The sequence below is a fragment of the Pan troglodytes genome, chromosome 2 (genome assembly GCF_028858775.2).
Source record: "Pan troglodytes isolate AG18354 chromosome 2, NHGRI_mPanTro3-v2.0_pri, whole genome shotgun sequence".
In the NCBI taxonomy this organism is placed as follows: Eukaryota; Metazoa; Chordata; class Mammalia; order Primates; family Hominidae; genus Pan; species Pan troglodytes.
Window position 1 is genome coordinate 173,638,810 of NC_086015.1, and position 18,973 is coordinate 173,657,782.

Sequence of the window (18,973 nt, forward strand, 5' to 3'; positions counted from 1 at the left end):
ACCTGAAGGTGAATTTGAGCTGGTGTAACAAGAGGGAGCAACAGCCTAAAGAAATGGCACTTTCCTCCCCAGATTTAAGGGGAAGAGAGTTTGCAGAGGACAATGTATTCTCTCTCCCCGCTGTGCAGGGAGCCTCGCCTCTTTGCTGCCGGGAAGCTCCCAGAAGACAGAAGAGCATTGAGGAAAGTGCACAGAGGCCCACAATGCCTTTGCTCGCACACCCACCCGTTACTGCCAGCCTATGACCTGAGCTCCTTGGATGGCAGCCCATTCCCTGCACACCAGCCCCTGGGGCAGCAGCAGACACCAAGAGCTTGTGAGGATGGAGGGGTGGGAATGAAGGCCAAGGCTGAAGTGAAGGCCTGGGGCTTCTCCTCTTCTTCAGTTTGGAGTCCTAATTTTTTTCTTGTCACGGGGAGTGGGGAATAGGGCTACAGGGGACAAAAGACAGACACCAAGAAGACATAGGAAAGGACTCCTTCCTGACAGAGAAGGGAGCTCAGTGCCAGGGCCACATCGTGAGGAGGGTCCCGCAAGCATCTGGTACTTACAGACACATATGCTGTCAGGCAGATGACCAGGGAGGCAGTGATAGCATAAGGGATGGACGTGTTGGGATTCTTGGCTTCCTCTCCAGTGGTGGCGATGATGTCAAAGCCAATGAAAGCGTAGAAGCATGTTGCTGCTCCTTGCAGCACCTGTGTGGATGATGGCATTTGTCAGACTCAGAAGATCAGGGTGGCACCGGGGTCTTAAATGTGGAAAGTGCAATTGCCCTATGCCCTGCAGACATGACTGAGTGGCTGAGGGAGTGACATGGTGGAACTCATGCTAAACACGCAGGTTCTGATCTCCTCTATTTTCTAGCTGTGTGGCTGTGGGCAACTCTCTTATGATGTGTAAATAGAGATAAGAAGAATTGGCCGGGTGCGATGGCTCATGCCTGTAATCCCAGCACTTTGAGAGGCCGAGGCGGGTGGATCACGAGGTCAGGAGTTTGAGAACAGCCTTACCAACATGGTGAAACCCTGTCTGTACTAAAAATACAAAAATTAGCCAGGCATGGTGACGCGCACCTGTAATCTCAGCTATTCAGGAGGCTGAGGCAGGAGAATTGCTTGAACCCAGGAGGCAGAGGTTGCAGTGAGCTGAGATCGTGCCATTGCACTCCAGCCTCGGTGACAGAGGGAGACTCCATCTCAAAAAAAAAAAAATGCTTCTGGCTCTTAGTGTAGGGGATTCAGATACTTCTGCATAAGGAAGAATTATCCTACTTACATTACTGTTAGTACCCCTGACAGATCAGCTCTATGGTAACTTCCAGATCTAAAATGATATAAAAGATTTTCAGATCTTCAGACATTCTATTGTCTTCACTGGGAAGACATGGTAAAGACAGTTTATTTGTTGCTCCTTTTGGGGCTTGAATGACCTAGTTGGGCAAGAGGCAGGAGGTCAGAGTAAAGCTGGGGGATGGTATCCAGTCACATCTGCTGGCAGTCTGCCAGGAGCCCACATGGCTCCAGGGGTGTTTGGGAATGTATTATATATGTCAAAATGTCAGTGAAAACCTTCCATTGAAGAATGGCTACTTTCTTTGAAAGAACCTATTGAAGTTTAAATGAGGGTTCCCCACCTCAGTATTTTCATTGTTAGCTCTAAGTAAAAAAGTGCCTCTTTGAATGCTTAGGGATGTCCGTTTAGAAGGTGAGAGATATTTTTGGACTTGTGTGTATGGGGTGAGGGAAAAAAAAGCAAGCCCTAGCCAGTGGTCCAGGAGGTGAGACCCGTTGCAGACTGGACCATTTTATTTTTCTTTTCTCCACATTCAGTTTATAAATGATGGAAATCAAAACGTGTGCCAAGCTGACACTTGTCCAAAATTGTCACTCTTACTTTCCTCACTGACTTCTCAATAAGACAAAATATGAAATACTAGAACCTGTAAGGTACATCATAAAATTAAAGATCTTCTCAAACCTTCAGAAGCAAACTTTGCTCATCTGTAAAATGAGCTGGTCTTTCCTACAGTTTCTCTCAGCTAGGATTCTAATGTTTCAACCCTCTACTCTGGGGTTCTTTTCCTGGAGGCCATGGAATTCAAGGCATCTAAAAATTTTGCTGGTAAAGAATTGCATATGTTTTTCACTACCTTCTAGTTGAATTAGCATTTCTTTCAGTTATGAATGTAGGTGACAAACTAACAATACCTGTGCCTGTGTCACCAATAGCAATCAGATATTTTCACTTCATATGAGAATTGTTGCAGAGATCTTGAAATATCACTTATGCTTATTACTTCTTTCAGATTATGATAGTTATTACACATAGAGGTTAACATATAAATCCCTAATAGAGAAGCACATTGTTACTAGATTACAATATAAAAATAAAATAAAATTAAAAATACTTAATACTACATTTCAATATAATTGATTTCCTTTGAATTCGTATGTAATTAGGCTATTCATTTAAAATCACAATTCTCATAAGGGATCCACAGGCTTCATCAAACATCCAGGTGGTCCATGGCACAAGAAAATTTAAAAACTCCTGGTCTATTCTAATAAGTCAGGTAGAAAGAACTTCTAAAATACAAGCAGTTCCATCTCTAGATGGCTACTTTCCAGAAGAGAAGAGAACTCCTGCTTTCCCTACAGCAAAGTTTTTCATACAGTGGTGTGGAAAACGTCTTTGGCCTCCAGACAAGGAGGGAAAATAGATCTCACCTCATCATACATGGAGGTTCACAGGCTTGGAAATGTGCTTGTTTTCACTTATCTAGAAAATATTACTGGTCTTCAAGGATGAACGGATGCTGGACTGCTGGCTCACTAAGTAGTCCTGATCAAGAAAAGTCTCACTTTAAGATAGTTCCTTCATTTTTGACAAAGGTGCCAAGAACATTCACTGGGGAAAAGACAGTCTCTTCAGTAGATAGTGCTGAGAAAACTGGATATCCATAGGCAGAAGAATGAAACTAGACCTTTATCTCTCATCATCTACAAAAATCAAATCAAAATATATTGAAGACTTAAATCTAAGATCTCAAACTATGAAACTACCACAAGAAAACATTGGGGGAAAATCTTCAGGACATTGGTCTGGGCAAAAATTTCTTGAGCAATACCCCACAAGCACAGGCAACCCAATAAAAACAGAGTTATTCTACACGTTCAAGTCCTTTGTGGAAATAAGCGGGTTTATAAATAAATCAATATGTTGGCTATCTCTATATCTTAGGGAACTCATTCACCTTTTTGTACTTTGTTTTCATCCAACGTTTTCAACCGCAATCATAGGCTGTAAGACTACCCCTAGGGGATGTTTGGAAAATCTCCAGGACACTGGTCTGGGCAAACATTTCTTGAGCAATACCCCACAAGCACAGGCAGCCAAAGCAAAAATGGACAAGTGGAATCACATCAAGTTAAAAAGCTTCTGCACAGCCAAGGATACAATCAACAAAGTGAAGAGACAACCCACAGAATAGGAGAAAATATCTGTAAACTACCCATCTGACAAGGGATTAATAACCAGAATATATAAGGAGCTCAAACAACTCTATAGGAAAAAATCTAATAATCTGATTTAAAAAATGGGCAAAAGATTTGAATAGACATTTCTCAAAAGAAGACATGCAGAGGGCAAACAGGCATTGATAATCAGATAAATGAAAATCACAACTATAATCAGATATTATCTCACCTCACTTAAAATGGCTTATATCCAAAAGACAGGCAATAATAAATGCTGGCAAGGATGGGGAGAAAAGGGAACACTCGTACACTGTTTTTGGGAATGTAAATTAGTACAGGCACTATGGAGAAGAGTTTAGAGGTTTCTCAAAAAACTAAAAATTGGGCTACCATATGTTCCAGCAATCCCACTGCTGGGTATATACCCAAAAGAAATGGAATCAGCATATTGAAGAGATATCTGCATTCCTATGTTTGTTGCAACACTGTTTACAATAGCTAAGATTTGGAAGCAACTTAAGTGTCCATCAACAGATGAATGGATAAAGAAAATGTGGGACATATACACAATTGAGTACTATGCAGCCATAAAAAAGAATGAGATCCAGTCATTTCCAACAACATGGATGGAACTGAAGATCATCATGTTAAGCAAAATAAATCAGGCATGGAAAGACAAACATTGCCCATTCTCACTTATTTGTGGGATCTAAAAATAAAAACAATTGAACTCATGGACATAGAGAGTAGAAGGATGGTTATCAGAGGCTGGGAAGGATAGTTGGGGGCTGGACGGGGGGAGGTGGGGATGGTTAATGGGTACAAAAAAAGTAGAAAGAATGAGTAAGACCTACTATTAGATAACATAACAGGGTGACTATAGTCAGTAATAATTGTGCATTTTAAAATAACTTAAAGAGTGTAATTGGATTGGTTATAACTCAAAGGATAAATGCTTGAGGAGATGGACACCCCATTCTCCATGATGTGCTTATTTCACATTGCGTGCCTCTATCAAAACATCTCATGTACCCCATAAATATATACACGTACTAAGTACCCACAAAACAAACCCAGAAAAACAGGTCCTGCTTTCTCTTCCTTTAACATTTATTCTTCCCTTGTACACACACAGACACATATATGTACACACATAAACATGCACACACACGCAAATACATATAAACACACACACATACACATGCAAACACATATACATACATATACATGCATACATACCCTCCTCTTGTAAATCATTTAGTGACTTGGCACAACAACCATATAAATTTGGGCAAAGCAATCTTAGAAAAAGGTGAGAGGTTTGTGAACCATGCCACATAAGGAAGAACTGGGGACCTGGGGATGTTTAACTTGAAGAGCAGAAGACTCAGTGGAAGATGAAGAGGACACCTTTAAATATGTGCAGTACTGGCAGTTGGAGTCAATGTGATGTCCACTGTAGGCTTTAGAGGAAATCCTAGGGCCACACAAATGGGAGTGACTGGCTTTAGTTAGAAGCATAGACTTTGTAGACTGTCAGGCCCAGGTTGATTCTGCCACATATTAGCTTGGTGACCTAGAACAAGTTCTTAACCTCTTGGAGCCTAAGTTTCATTCTTACTTAAATGGAGATAATAATAGCACTTAGCTCATAGTGTTGTTACAAGGATAAAATGAGATAATAGAGTAAACTGCAGTCCTATAATACAGTAGGTGCTCAGTAAATATTAGCTCTTACCACCAGTATTATTATTACAATTCTAAGTTTTTCTAGAGCAGTTGACACCCAAGGGCACAAACTCCTCCTCCTTCTCTCCTCCTTCTACTCCCCTACCTTCCTCCTTTTAGAACTTGACTTGTGTATACTAAGTGCTACCATGTGCCAGGCACTGTGCTTAGTGATGGGGATATAGTCATGAGCAAAAAGTACCCAGCTTGATTTTACAGAGATTGAGTCTAGAGGATACTGTAAGATCCGAAATGCATTCTTGATTATGGTAACAAACTCAACAAGATTAATAAGCATCTATATTATTCATGAAACAGAAATGCTACTTTCCTCTAAATGAACAAGAGAAGGGATGGCAATTACTGATAATGATTAGCTATTAGAAAGTTAATTATGATCAAGTAGGGAAAAGAGGAAGTAAACTTGCAAAGAGGATGTCTCTTAGCCTGCATTTGCATATGTAGAACTAGAAAGCAAGTACAGTTGGAGAAAGACTGGACAGATCAAAGGCAGGACATGTGGAGGTTCTACCACATTAGGCAGTCAAGATAATTTATTAATAACGCAGATGATTCAAACAAAATTTCAATGAGGGACTATAGGCAGGTCTGGGGAGTATTTAGGCAGGGTTAAGGGAGGTGTCTAGGGATGCTGAGGCATCAGAGACTTAGCAACACTGAGAAGCTCTCATCCTGAGGCCTAAGTGTAGGGGGTGGAATGGTGTCCTGGAGTCCGGTGGGAGCTGGAGGTATGGGGCAGAGATTCCTAGAAGTAGCGGCCTTGTGGAGGGATAGCCAGTGTGGTGCCAAGGTTGGGAGGCAGCGAGGAAGAAATACTCTGGCCTTGCTTTCTTCTCGCCTTCTGACTTGATAGTATTTCCCATTGGCTAAATTCAACAGGAAGCAACCTGGAGCAGAGAACAGGGCATGAAGGGTGGAGAATAGGTCTGGGGAGCGGAGGCAAATGGAGAAGAAAGACCAACACACCTACCAGGGTCAAACCAAACTTGGCCTAACAAGACATAGATGAAATAAACAGATTATTAAAGAGAAGATAGAAAATTAGCAAAAAGGGTCATCTTTTTACTTGAGTTGGTTTGAATGAGCTTTTCTTCCTTGCAAGCAGATGGTCCCTGATTGGTAAATACAAAGACCCATGAAATGAAACTGTATATGGGTGTCTCTACCCAAAGAACCACTGAAACCGTTTTCTACGTCACTCTATCCAGATCTCAGATCTGACCACTGGTGTTTATAATTAGGATAGACTTCCATGCATAAAAGCACATGTGCGGTACCTAGGGGTGAGCATCTGTGAATAAAATTGGTGGGTGAAATGTGTGTATGTGTGTTCGTGTGCAAGTGTATGTGTATTTCTGGGTTTATTGGTATGTTATCCTAACTCTTTGCTTTAATGTTTTGCAAAATTAAAAAATAGTATTGAAAAAAATTAGCTAGGTGTGGTTGTGTGCACCTGTAGTTCCAGTTACTTGGGAGGCTGAGGTGGGAAGATTACTTGAGCCTGGGAGGTTGAGACTGCAGTGAGCTGTGATCGCACCACTGCACTCCAGCCTGGGCGACAGAGTGAGACTCTGCCTCAGAAAAAAGTACTGACCTTTGTATTTGATGATATAGCTGAGATTGTTGTTTGAAGTCAACCTGGTGTAAAAACTCAGCCAGCTGATCCAGAACAGAGTTCATCCCTCTAGAATGGCATTGTGGGAAAGCAGCACGTGCCTCAGTTGCTGGAGGGCTTCTGCTTAGTTAATTGTCAAAAGCAATGTCATTAGTGGCCTGCTACTCAGTATGTGAGGTCCCTAAAAACTGGCCCCCTGCGTCTTGCTGATATTTGAGAGGCATTCAGATGAGGCAGCCTTCACACATTCTGCCTCAGCCAGTCTGCCGGATGCCTGGGAGATAATTAGGCGCCTTTATGTTATTCACTCTCTAGGCAACAAAATTCCAACTTTTCACAGCATTTTCTACCACCCTCATGCCCCAGCTCTATTAGCAGCCTGTCCCCAGTGACAGTGGAATGTGCTAATGGGTTCCCACAAATGGATTCAGATGTGGAGAACATGAAAAACAACTTTTCCTTTGTTTGGAGGCTGTCAGGATTCCCCACAAATGATTGCTATGGACCATTTTCCTGGGAGCTATTTGTGCTGGTAGAGTGTCTTATTTGCTTAAAGAAAAACTATAAGATAGTATCAAGAACAAATAACATGAAGGGAACACACGTCCAGCAATGTTAAGGGCTGAGGAATTGCAGATGGAAGCAGGGGTTCAGCTGAAGGCCAGAGTTACTTGATATAGGGAAAAATGTTTGTTGTTCTTAAACTCTTCAAGACCACAGAAGCATTTGACCCAGAACCTGTAAGTGAGTAAACCATTCCTTAAGCTATTTTCTTTGGAAGGAAGTGTTTGGAGCAGGGGAAAGAGTAGGTTTATGAGGGGTCCCTGGTTAGAGGATGGATTGTTCATTAACTCTTTCAAAGTCCTTGAGAATTGTGTGGAAAGCCATGTCATGCTATTCTTATAAATCATCTCCTATACAATGGTTTCCTCCATTCCATCCTACCTAAAGCAATTGAAGAATAAAGTGGGTTGGACCTCTGTACTAGTCCCCTAGTCAGGGGTAGAGGTAAGGGTTTTGATAAGGAGTGAAGAAGTTCATGTATCTGTTGACGAGGCAACACACTTTTGTAGACAATTGTTAGGTAACAGAGCGAGGAATGTGTGTATTACCCTGGTGTATGACATGCTCATGAGGCAGTGTCAGACCTTAAAAAATAGGGTCTAAATTCAAAATGACTTTGCTGGACTTTGGAAAAGTGACCTGAAACCAAAGTTGAGAAATAACAGGTCCAGGCCCATTCACTGGGAAGGAAATGTACTACGTAGAAATCCAAGGCCAGGCAGAGTGCAGAGAGGATGAATCAGCAACATCTTCACACTGGGCTGTCCTTTGTTCTCAGATGATACTTTTAGGCACATTCACTAGGACATATATCATCCCCAAGTTTCCTTTAGGGATAATGGAATTGCAGCAAAACATTCACAATCCCAGCCAAGCTTTTTTCTTGGCCAATGACAAATCTACTCAAGGCAGTAGGCTTGGATTGGAATGAGGACAGTGAACAGAAGTGCAAAAAAAGATAACCAGTTCATGGCCCCAAACCCAGGTGGCAGTGGGGTAAATAAGTACTTTGGCCCATCCAGGACTGGGGTCGAATTTCAGCTCTATTACTTACCATCTAGATCTGTGTCTTTAACTTTTCTAAGCTTGAGCTATTTGCATGTAAAAGTGGAGAGCTCTGTACTTATTTTGCAGGGCTGTTGTGAAAATTAAATTAAAAGTGTACATGAAAGAGTTTGTCACAAAGAAAATGTTCGATGTTGGGAAAAGCGTCCTTCATTTCTTTCTTATGCCTGACTTCTGATCTTCTCTTAGGAAAGTTAGTGAGAACCCAGGATGTATAAGTGGGGAACCCCAAGGCTGGCATGGTTAGCTCCTTCCTTGATGAGGCAGGCTCCTGATTGAGGAAGGATGTGGAGCCCCTGAGAAGGAAAGGGAGACCCCCAAAGAGAATAAAGTCCTCAGAACAAAACACAAGGCTAAAGGCAACGCTAAAATGTGCCTCCATCTTCTTCAGGATGGGTAAAGAACATTTACACAGAGGATATTAACTCTTTCCAGTCTTTAAGTGGGGCCTAAACTAAAGTGTGTGCCGTTTGGGTGAGCTAATAGGAGGATTTTGAAAATTAAATATCAATCAAGTAATTAAGAAGAGTTTTAGAATTGCATTGACAGGATGTCTTCATAAACAATGCATACGCAGCCTGGGTCAGATGAACTATTTTCTATCTCTTAAGGTTCCTCCAAGATTCTCTGACATCATGAAAGTTTAAAGGAAGTATAACATTTTAGATTTATTACCTTACTACTTACTAAAGAAAACTCAGAGAGAATGAGCGTGATACACAAGGTACTGCATTGGTAGAAAGGGCTTTGGAGTCACACAGATCTGGGCAGAAACCCCAGCCCCGGAGCTGACTAAGTGAGGTCAGGTCAGTTTCGCAGCCTCTATGAGGATTCTCCACTTTTAAGTTAGGGATAACAGCACCACTCAAAAGTTTTGTTTTAAGAGTGAGATACTATTCATGGAATACAATGCCAGGAACTTAACAGGTAGTCAATAAAAACTAGTTCCTTCCTCGTGTAGTTTTAACTATTGACAACCGTAACAAGCTGCACATAAAAACATCCAAGATTTTGCTGTTTTTTTGCAAACATGTGGTGCAATTAGTTTTGCCACATAATAGATGAGAAAAACTGAAAGCACAGAAGTTAATTGATGGCCAAAGTCTTCCAGTAAGTCCATGACCCAATAATTTCTTATATTGTTAAGAAAATGGTGAGGACATTTTCCTGCTACAATGAAAATGCAACTGAGGACCAAGAAGCAGCTTCTCGGCTCCTTCTGGAATCTCTGCCTGGTTCAGCCTGCCTGCCTCCACTCCTGCCTCCACCATGTCCATCAGGGTGACCCAGAAGTCCTACAAGGTGTCCACCTCTGGCCCCCAGGCCTTTAGCAGCTGCTTTTACACGAATGGGCCTGGTGCCCACATCAGCTCCTCAAGCCTCTCCCGAGTGAGCAGCAGCAGCTTCCGGGGTGGCCTGGGCAGAGGCTATGGTGGGGCCAGCGGCATAGGAGGCATCACCGCTGTTCAACCAGAGCCTGCTGAGCCCTGTTAACCTGGAGGTGGATCCCAATATCCAGGCCATGCACACCCAGGAGAAGGAGCAGATCAAGACCCTCAACAACAAGTTTGCCTCCTTCATCGACAAGGTACGGTTCCTGCAGCAGTAGAACAAGATGCTGGAGACCAAGTGGAGCCTCCTGCAGCAGCAGAAGATGGCTCGGATCAACGTATTTGAGAGCTACATGAACAACCTTAGGCGGCAGCTGGAGGCTCTGGGCCAGGAGAAGCTGAAGCTGGAGGCGGAGCTTGGCAATATGCAGGGGCTGGTGGAGGACTTCAAGAACAAGTATGAGGATGAGATCAATAAGCGTACAGAAATGGAGAATGAATTTGTCCTCATCAAGAAGGACATGGATGAAGCTTACATGAACAAGGCAGAGCTGGAATCTCGCCTGGAAGGGCTGACTGACGAGATCAACTTCTTCAGGCAACTGCATGAAGAGGAGATCCAGGAGCTGCAGTCCCAGATCTCGGGCACGTCTGCGGTGCTGTCCATGGACAACAGCCTCTCCCTGGACATGGACAGCATCATCGCTGAGGTCAAGGCACAGTAGGAGGAGATCGCCAACCGCAGCTGGGCTGAGGCTGAGAGCATGTACCAGATCAAGTATGCAGAGCTGCAGACGCTGGCTGGGAAGCACGGGGATGACCTGCGGCGTACAAAGACTTAGATCTCCGAGATGAACCGGAACATCAGCCGGCTCCAGGCTGAGATTGAGGGCCTCAAAGGCCAGAGGGCTTCCCTGGAGGCCCCCATCGCAGATGCCGAGCAGCGTGGGGAGCTGGCCGTTAAGGATGCCAGCGCCAAGCGGTCGAGCTGGAGGCCGCCCTGCAGCGGGCCAAGCAGGACATGGCGCAGCAGCTGCGTGAGTACCAGAAGCTGATGAACGTCAAACTGGCCCTGGACATGGAGATCGCCACCTACAGGAAGCTGCTGGAGGGCGAGGAGAGCCCGGCTGGAGTCTGGGATGCAGAACTGGAGTATCCATATGAAGACCACCAGCGGCTATGCAGGTGGTCTGAGCTCCGCCTATGGGGGCCTCACAAGCCCTGGCCTCAGCTATGGCCTAAGCTCCAGCTTTGGCTCTGTCGCGGGCTCCAGCTCATTCAGCCGCACCAGCTCCGCCAGGGCCATGGTTGTGCAGAAGATTGAGACCCGCGATGGGAAGCTGGTATCCGAGTCCTCTGACGTCCTGCCCAAGTGAAGAGCTGCGGCAGCCCCTCCCAGCCTGCCTCTACTGTGGCTCCCCCAGAGCCCGGGAGGGAGGCTGCTGTGCAGGGGAGCACAGGGAACAGGAGACCCACCTGAAGCTCAGCCCTAGCTCTCAGCCCACGCGCGGGGGGAGTTTACTGCTTGGGGACCCCCCTTGCCTCCAGCTACAAAACAATTCAATTGCTTTATTTTGTCCAAAAAAAAAAAAAAAAAGAAAGAAAGAAAGAAAAAAGAAAATGCAACTGAGTTCCAGGAAAACATTCCTTCTTTTCAGTCTTGTAATTTGTTGTTTCTCTTATATGATAGGAAAGGAACAGTTTGTATCATAAGATAATATAGATCTGGGGATCCAGAATGGGGCCAACAGTGTTTCTTTGTCTCTTCTTTTGGTTTTAAGCAGTTTCAGTATTTATTCATTTCAAAGAGGAGGGATGAACTTTGTAGTTCTGTGGAATTCTTATAGATAAGGAGAAGACTAGGAATCTTGGCTTAAATTGCTTCCTTGCTTATTTCTCTGCATTGAACGGCATGGCATGGTTCGGAATAAACAGAAGTGATTTTGAGTGTTCTCCAAGAAACATTTCTGATCCCTGGACATGTTGGAGAAAAACCAGTCTAAGCAAAAGCTACAAAAGCAAAGTGGGTGGAATCCTGGACTTGCTTTCTGTCATCAGTTCTAGGCAGACTTGCCTCTCTCGACCTTAGGTTGTTCATCTGTTAAATGAACGGATAGGACCAGGTAACCTCTAAGGTCCCTGACAGCTCAAAATTCTCTGATTTACGTTCTACCATGAAAAAGAGGTGGGCTAGTGAATTTCACCAATAAATCCACAACATAAGTATTTTTAGTCATCCTAGAGAAAGAAACCAGGTGCAACTCACAGCCACTTGTCAGTATAAAGAATTTGCCTCTCTGACCTTCCTATTTTTCTCTAGCATAAACCACACTAGCCAGATCATGGAATGAGATCTGAAAACATCCTTTTGGTCCAGCCCACGCTCTTGCTAACCCCTAGACCACACCAGGTAAACCTGCCTGTTATGAACTATGCCTTTGGAATGGGATTTATAGCACAGCCCTCCATTAGGCCAGCTCAGCTGTCCTCTGACCTCAGTAGGACTCTCCTCCTAGAGTCAAATGCTGACATTGGAATTAAAAACTGTTATTTTCCTAGTTTCATACCCAGGCAAAACTCATCCCTTCCCTACTGTCCCCTTTCCCTGGCCTCCTTTATTGCCTTGTGTATTTATGTTCTTCTTGATCTCTCTTAGTAGATTGTAGACATAATTCTATAGAACTGAGCTGTTCTTGCACAGACTTTGGAGCCAGGCAGTCGTGGCTGACTGGGTTCTGCCACTTACATTGTGTGTTTAACAGTAAGCCATTTGAACTCTCTGAATGGGAGTTTTTTTCATCTTTAAGAGCAGAATGTAAATATCTTCCTCACAAGATTATCAGGATGATTAAATGAGATAGTACATGCAAAGACACTTAGCACAATTTTAGGCAATTGCAGGTTGCCAAAACATTGAATCTATTATTGTTATTTGTATAAAATAAGATCTTAACAAATGCCTGTGGAAAAAAAAAACAACACACAAGAACCACTTCTTCAGGATATTCCAACTAAATTAAGATCAAAAGGTGATAAAGAGGGTGCTGTGGTAATTATGGAACAGAACAGCATTTTCTTGAAAATATGTCTTAGGTCGGTCACAGGGTAGAAGGCAGAGTGTGTGACAGGCACACCAGGTGTTTGGAACAAACTTACCCCTGACCAGCCGTGGGGCAAGAACTGGCCCTCCGCCCAATATTTCCCATTGATGAAGAAGAGGCCTGCGATCATGATGAACACCCATACTGCCAGGTTCAGCACATTGAGAACATTGTTGAAGCCTACGGAATTCTTCACCCCCAGAGCAACAATGATGGTCACGATGACCGCGATCAACAGAGCCAGAAGGTCTGGGTATGATTCTTCACCTTTCCCTAGAGAGGAAAGACATGATTTGACATTGTCTGGAGGGAAGAAAGGGCCATGCAAACTCCTGGTCCTACCCCACTGCATCCGTACTCAGCTTTAAGAAGGGCAGTAAATTGGGAGGCCGAGGCAGGCAGATCACGAGGTCAGGAGATTGAGACCATCCTGGCTAACACGGTGAAACCCTGTCTCTACTAAAAATACAAAAAATTAGCCGGGTGTGGTGGCGGGCGCCTGTAGTCCCAGCTACTCGCGAGGCTGAGGCAGGAGAATGGCGTGAACCTGGGAGGTAGAGCTTGCAGTGAGCCGAGATCACGCCACTGCACTCCAGCCTGGGGGACAGAGTGAGACTCCGTCTCAAAAAAAAAAAAAGGACAGCAAGTCTGTAAAAGGAACTCTGTGTGTGTGTGTGCACCTACACATGCCTATGCTATAGTCCACAAGCAGATACCAGTATCTATTTGCAAATGAGCAGGATTTGGTAGATAGGTAAGATGATCTGGTATCCTGGACCAAAAATTGGGCTATGTGGTGTGACAATTACAACAGCGCCTATGGAACCATGGCACAGAATATTTGAAGTGGGAACCGTCCTGGGATATTTGGGATGTATATTTAGGTCTAACATGTTTGAAAATTGTTTTTAGCTTCATTATTTTTAATTTTACGGTCTGTAAAATTTCCATCCCATTCCCAAACCTTTTCTTAATCAACAAATTTAAGAATGTGTGTCTTTGAAAATGATGGTAAAGAGGGGTTTTCTGTCCTTTTGTGTATATGTGGTTGTAGAGAAAAAAATAACCAGTGAACACGCCCTGCCTGCTTGGTTTTGCCCAATGGCCAGTGGACTCCTGCCCTCTATAGAGTGGAAAAGGCACTGCCTCAGCTGCAGGGATCTTGAATTTCAGCTGTACTTTTGCCCATAGCCAGATGTGTGGCCTTGGGCAAGTTGCCTCATCTTTCTGGACCTCATTTGTAAAGTGAAGGACATGAATGACCTGATTTTGGAGGACTCTTTTAGACCTAAAATTCTATGCAATCAGTACACAGAACAGGTTTGTTCTTTATATTTTTATCTTGTCATGGTACTTGGGTGCTCAGCATTTTTGTCAGTTCTTTTGAGATAGGAATATCAAAGTTAGATGACTTGACACAGCCACAGAATCATTCCTTGGAAGTTCTGAGGCAAGATTCCAGAGCTTCCTCAACTATCGTTTAGCTTTCCTAGAATGTGAGTTTATCAGGCATCAAGATGGAGAGTGGCCGGGCACAGTGGCTCATGCTTGTAATTCCAGCACTTTGGGAGGCCAAGGTGGGTGGATCACAAGGTCAGGAGTTTGAGACCAGCCTGGCCAACATGGTGAAACCCCGTCTCTACTGAAAATACAAAAATTAGCTGAGTGTGGTAGCTGAGTAGTAATCCCAGCTACTCAGGAGGCTGAGGCAGGAGAATTGCTTGAACCAGGGAGGTGGAGGTTGCAGTGAGCCCAGATCATGCCATTGCACTCTAGCCTGGGCAACAGAGCAAGACTCTGTCTCAAAAAAAAAAAAAAAAAAAAAAAAAAAGGAGTGGATGGCAAATGATGGATGGAGCCTGAGGTCTCATGGTATTTGTTACATGAGCTTCTGATGGTTTAGCATTCACTGTTACATTACCCCTCCCTGACCTCTTCTAGGCTGGAACCCATTTTATTCATTAAATTTTTTTTCATTGAAATTTGGAAAAAAAATCTGATGAAACCACTGGAGAAATTGCTGACAGTTCTTTTTTTCCTGCATTGGTTTTATTTTTATATAGTTATTGACATGTGCCTGTATGGTTTGTAGCCTTTGACGTATGACATTACATTAAAACATAATCCATGTTATTACAAGTTTCCCTAATTATCCTTTTAATTGCTAGCTACATAGTATTTGTCTGCAATTTACTTAGTCACTTGCCCCACTGTAGAATATTTAGGCTGTCTCTAACTTTTTGTTATTGTAAATAAGGCTGTGGTGAGCATCTTTTTGTATAATGCTTCCATGGACATTAGAATTATTTTTTAAGGATGGATAGATTCATAGAGAAAGAATTACTTTGCAAAAGAAAAAGAGAGATATATTTAAGGCTTTTGATACATTTTGCCAAATTGCTTTCTGAAAGGAGAACTCATTTATGTGGCTCTGTAAGTTTGCATGTTGAGGGTAGGAGGATGTGGCAGTCTCACCCAGGCCATTGAGGGTTCCCACGCTGTCCGCCATCCAGCGGCTGATGGTGTGGTTGGCTAGTGAGTCAAACATGCTGCTCAGAGCACTGGCTCCGGCCGCAGTGCCAATCAGGTACTCCAGGATCAGGTTCCAGCCAATGAAAAATGCCACAAATTCCCCAACAGTGACATAGCTGTAGGTGTAGGCAGATCCTGTGGTCTTGGGGACTCGAACTCCAAACTCTGCATAGCAGACACCTGCAAGGGACAGACATACACAGATGGTGGACTTCAGGAGATGAGCTGACATCCTGTGGCCAACAACCGTGGGTGGAACATACTGAGACTCTCTAGGATCTCAGAACAAATACACAAAGTTTTATGTGTATGAATCGATTCAGAGCCAACTCTTACCTCTTCCAACCTCACTTCTGAAAAACGCAAACTTGAATGACTAGCAAGGCAATCAGAACTAATTCTACTGAACTGTTGGAAACTGATCTTTATTTAGAAAAAATTCCACTTGTGTGTGTCTCTATCATGCTCCTTAGGTGTCAGATATCCTGTGTGAACATGGGCCCAATTCATCACGACCCCCACCCTAGATGGCACCAGGGTTATATTATGCACAAACTTCTTCTCTTTCAGTTTTTACATATTACAGAAGGTGCTCCTCATTTGAGAGTGATACTTTGAGCAATCTGTGAAAATGCTGTACTATATCTAGGGGGTAGATAAAAGATGCAAATATAAATAAATTACTAATTATTAACAAGGAAATCTAGCACATGCACAAAAAGTAATTTAACAAACACTTTTAGAGTCCTACCATGTGCATGGCAGGGTGTGAAGCACTGGGTATAAAAAAGACAAATGGCATATGCCCCTGCCCTTAAGGGGAGAGAGGCCATCAGTGCCCACTGTAGGCTGTGTAAGCTTGACAGTGTAAAAATGTATAACAATGAGAGGAGAGATGTGAGACATGTACTTAGAGGGTTTTGAGGCATATGTAGGGATTAATTGGATGAAGAAGGTGGAACATGAGGCAAAGACATGGCAGAGAGAGACAGTATGAAGTATTTGGGTGGAGGGGAGTGTGCACTGAGGTATTAGGAGGAGATGACGCTGGCCAGGTAAGCAGAGCCATGTGTTTTCCAAAGTGGGTTCAGGGCCCACTTCCACCAGAATCATCGATTGAATCCTAATTTCAGGAGATAGGAATCAGGATGCTGCATTTTAACCAGTTCCCAAGGTAATACATGTGCTCACTTGTATCAGAAATGCACTGGAATATTGCCTCATTCTCTGACATAATTAGAGAATACATTAGAAAGATATTAAGAACATACCAAACTTCTGGGAGTTGGGAGAGTTCCCTATTTTGTGCTAGGAATTCTGGGTGTGGGCCAGTGGGTGGGGCAACGAGTTGGAGGTCAGACATAGGACAGCTTGGAGGAAACATACCAGGGGTGGGATGTAAGAGGATGTAGGAGGGAACTCAAAGTCAACTTTACCTTCAGTCCCAATTTTGTTAAGGGCCAACCCTGAAGTTCTCTCATCACAAACCAGGGAACAATAGTTCACTCTTTTGTGAATAAAGAGAGCAGGTTTCTTCTCATTTGGAAGGGAGTGAAATCAATGCAAAGAAGCAAAAACAGAGATGTCAAAAGCAATGGCACAATAAATGATTCCATGTGATGTACTATCTCTTCTTTCCCCTCAGCTGCTTCAGTTGTCAGGATGTTTACATGGAAGAAGCACTGGACCAGTTATGCTGGGCTCCTGTTTCTACTCCATCCCTGTAGATTCAGCATCCTTGTTTCTAAAATAAAAGTATTACACCAAAGACTCTCTTAAGGATCTCCTAACTCTGACCCTCTAGGATTCCATCTGTTATATTGAACTTTGTAATTTTTTTTGCCGCAAAATCTATTGAGCACAGCTTAGCTTTTCTTTTACATCAGTTACAATATTGTTCAGTATTATGGAGATGCTGTCAGGGATAGTGAAGCTGTTTGTCTCTACATTAAATGGCCCAGTCTGTTATTTATTTTGAGTTCCTATGTCAGCCCTCCTCCCCTTGCTTTGTAAATATAGCTTTCCATCTCCTTCCTTGATGTCAGACTGTCAGTTGTTACTTCTTGTTGCTGTCCCAGTGCTTACCTGTAGCAGTCAGACTGCCTCTTTTCTAAATTGCTGCTTCCAACACCTGATATTTAAATTGTTAGAGTGAGTCTAAAATTAAGAGGAAATGGTCTTTGAAGAAAGGCCTGAAGAACTCTTCCATGGGGAAAGTATAGAGTGTGCACGCATTAAATACAAGAACCTGATGATATTTTCTTGGATGCCGTGTGTTTTCAGGGTTCTCGGGAGTTGAGTTTGCACATACGGATTAGGTTGCTCTTTCAGTGCTGTGTGAGGAAGGAAGTGAAGATGCAACTCAATTCTCTGCTTTGGTATTGGATCCACAGCATTATCCCATTACTCCTATATTCTATGTGCTTATTCTCATCACCCAACTTTACCACCTGATATTGTACAAGATTTATAAGTAAAATCTTTTCCAAATGATGCTTTTGAAGCAGGCATTGATTTGATTGCAAATTTAATTTGGAGAGCCAATATTTATGGAATTTGTGCAATCAAACATTCTCTCCATAACATTCGATCTGACAAATTAAATTTAAAAATACCCATTTTGCCACCAGAATACACTTGCCAAGGGTAATTAGCAAATGGCCAAGTCTTCGTTAGGTCTTGTGAATGGACCAGTCCATTGCTGTCTGAATCAGAGAAAGAGGCCCTGGCTATGCATGGTATAAGGAGCATTTGGAATCTTAGTCATTTCCCAAGGTCCTGCTGGGGTCCTAATGACTATAGTTTGGGGAGAACAGTGGGAAAATCAATCAGGCACTAACCATACAAGACAATTTCTGCTTCACGAAATCGTTGTTTTGGACACACTGTAAAAGATCTTATAATATTTTAAAATCTTTCTGATTTGTTTGTATGGAGAAATTCAGACTTAGAGTGGGTACTAGAGAGCATCTAGCCTGGCATTGAAGCTCACTGGTGATAATTGAATGTTTACAGCCTCAAATATCCTGAGAAAAATGTTCTCATTCAACTATTTTAAAATATCTGGTATGTAAGAGAAACACATTTAAGAGTATCTTTCTAATTTCCATAAGAAATTAAAAGCATGGAAATGGAATTTTAAAAAATTTTTTAAATTAAAAAAAAATTTTTTTTAGATGGAGTTTCACTCTGTCGCCCAGGCTGGAGTGCAGTGGTGTGATCTTGGCTCAATGCAACCTCCACCTCCCGGGTTCAAGCCATTCTCCTGCCTCAGCCTCCCAAGTAGCTAGGACTACAGGCATGCACCACTATGCCTGGCTAATTTTTGTATTTTTAGTAGAGATGGGGTTTCTCCATGTTGGCCAGGCTGGTCTCAAACTCCTGACCTCAAGTGATCCTCCTGCTTCAGCCTTCCAAAGTACTGGGATTACAGCGTGAGCCACTGCGCCCGGCGAAACCTTGGTTTTTATCCTAGATTATCTAGGGTCCTAGATTACTGAGTGTTGAGGGGCAAGTTACCCTTTTATGGATGAAATG

General features: G+C 43.1%; 1 protein-coding gene, 1 long non-coding RNA gene and 1 pseudogene across 4 annotated transcripts in view; 2 read left to right on the forward strand and 1 right to left on the reverse strand.

Annotated features, from left to right (window-relative positions):
• Positions 1 to 18,973, forward strand: part of LOC129143652 (uncharacterized) — a 663,501-nt gene that overhangs the window by 38,566 nt on the left and 605,962 nt on the right. The window lies entirely within an intron of this gene.
• Positions 1 to 18,973, reverse strand: part of SLC7A14 (solute carrier family 7 member 14) — a 125,821-nt gene that overhangs the window by 26,051 nt on the left and 80,797 nt on the right. Inside the window, exons 3-5 of the mRNA XM_526378.8 lie at positions 15,380 to 15,616; positions 12,960 to 13,177; positions 552 to 698 (exon numbers count right to left, since the gene is read on the reverse strand). Coding sequence (XP_526378.3) covers positions 552 to 698; positions 12,960 to 13,177; positions 15,380 to 15,616 — 602 coding nt within the window. The remainder of the gene's footprint in view (positions 1 to 551; positions 699 to 12,959; positions 13,178 to 15,379; positions 15,617 to 18,973) is intronic.
• On the forward strand, positions 698 to 12,964 carry LOC107970411 (keratin, type II cytoskeletal 8-like; annotated as a pseudogene).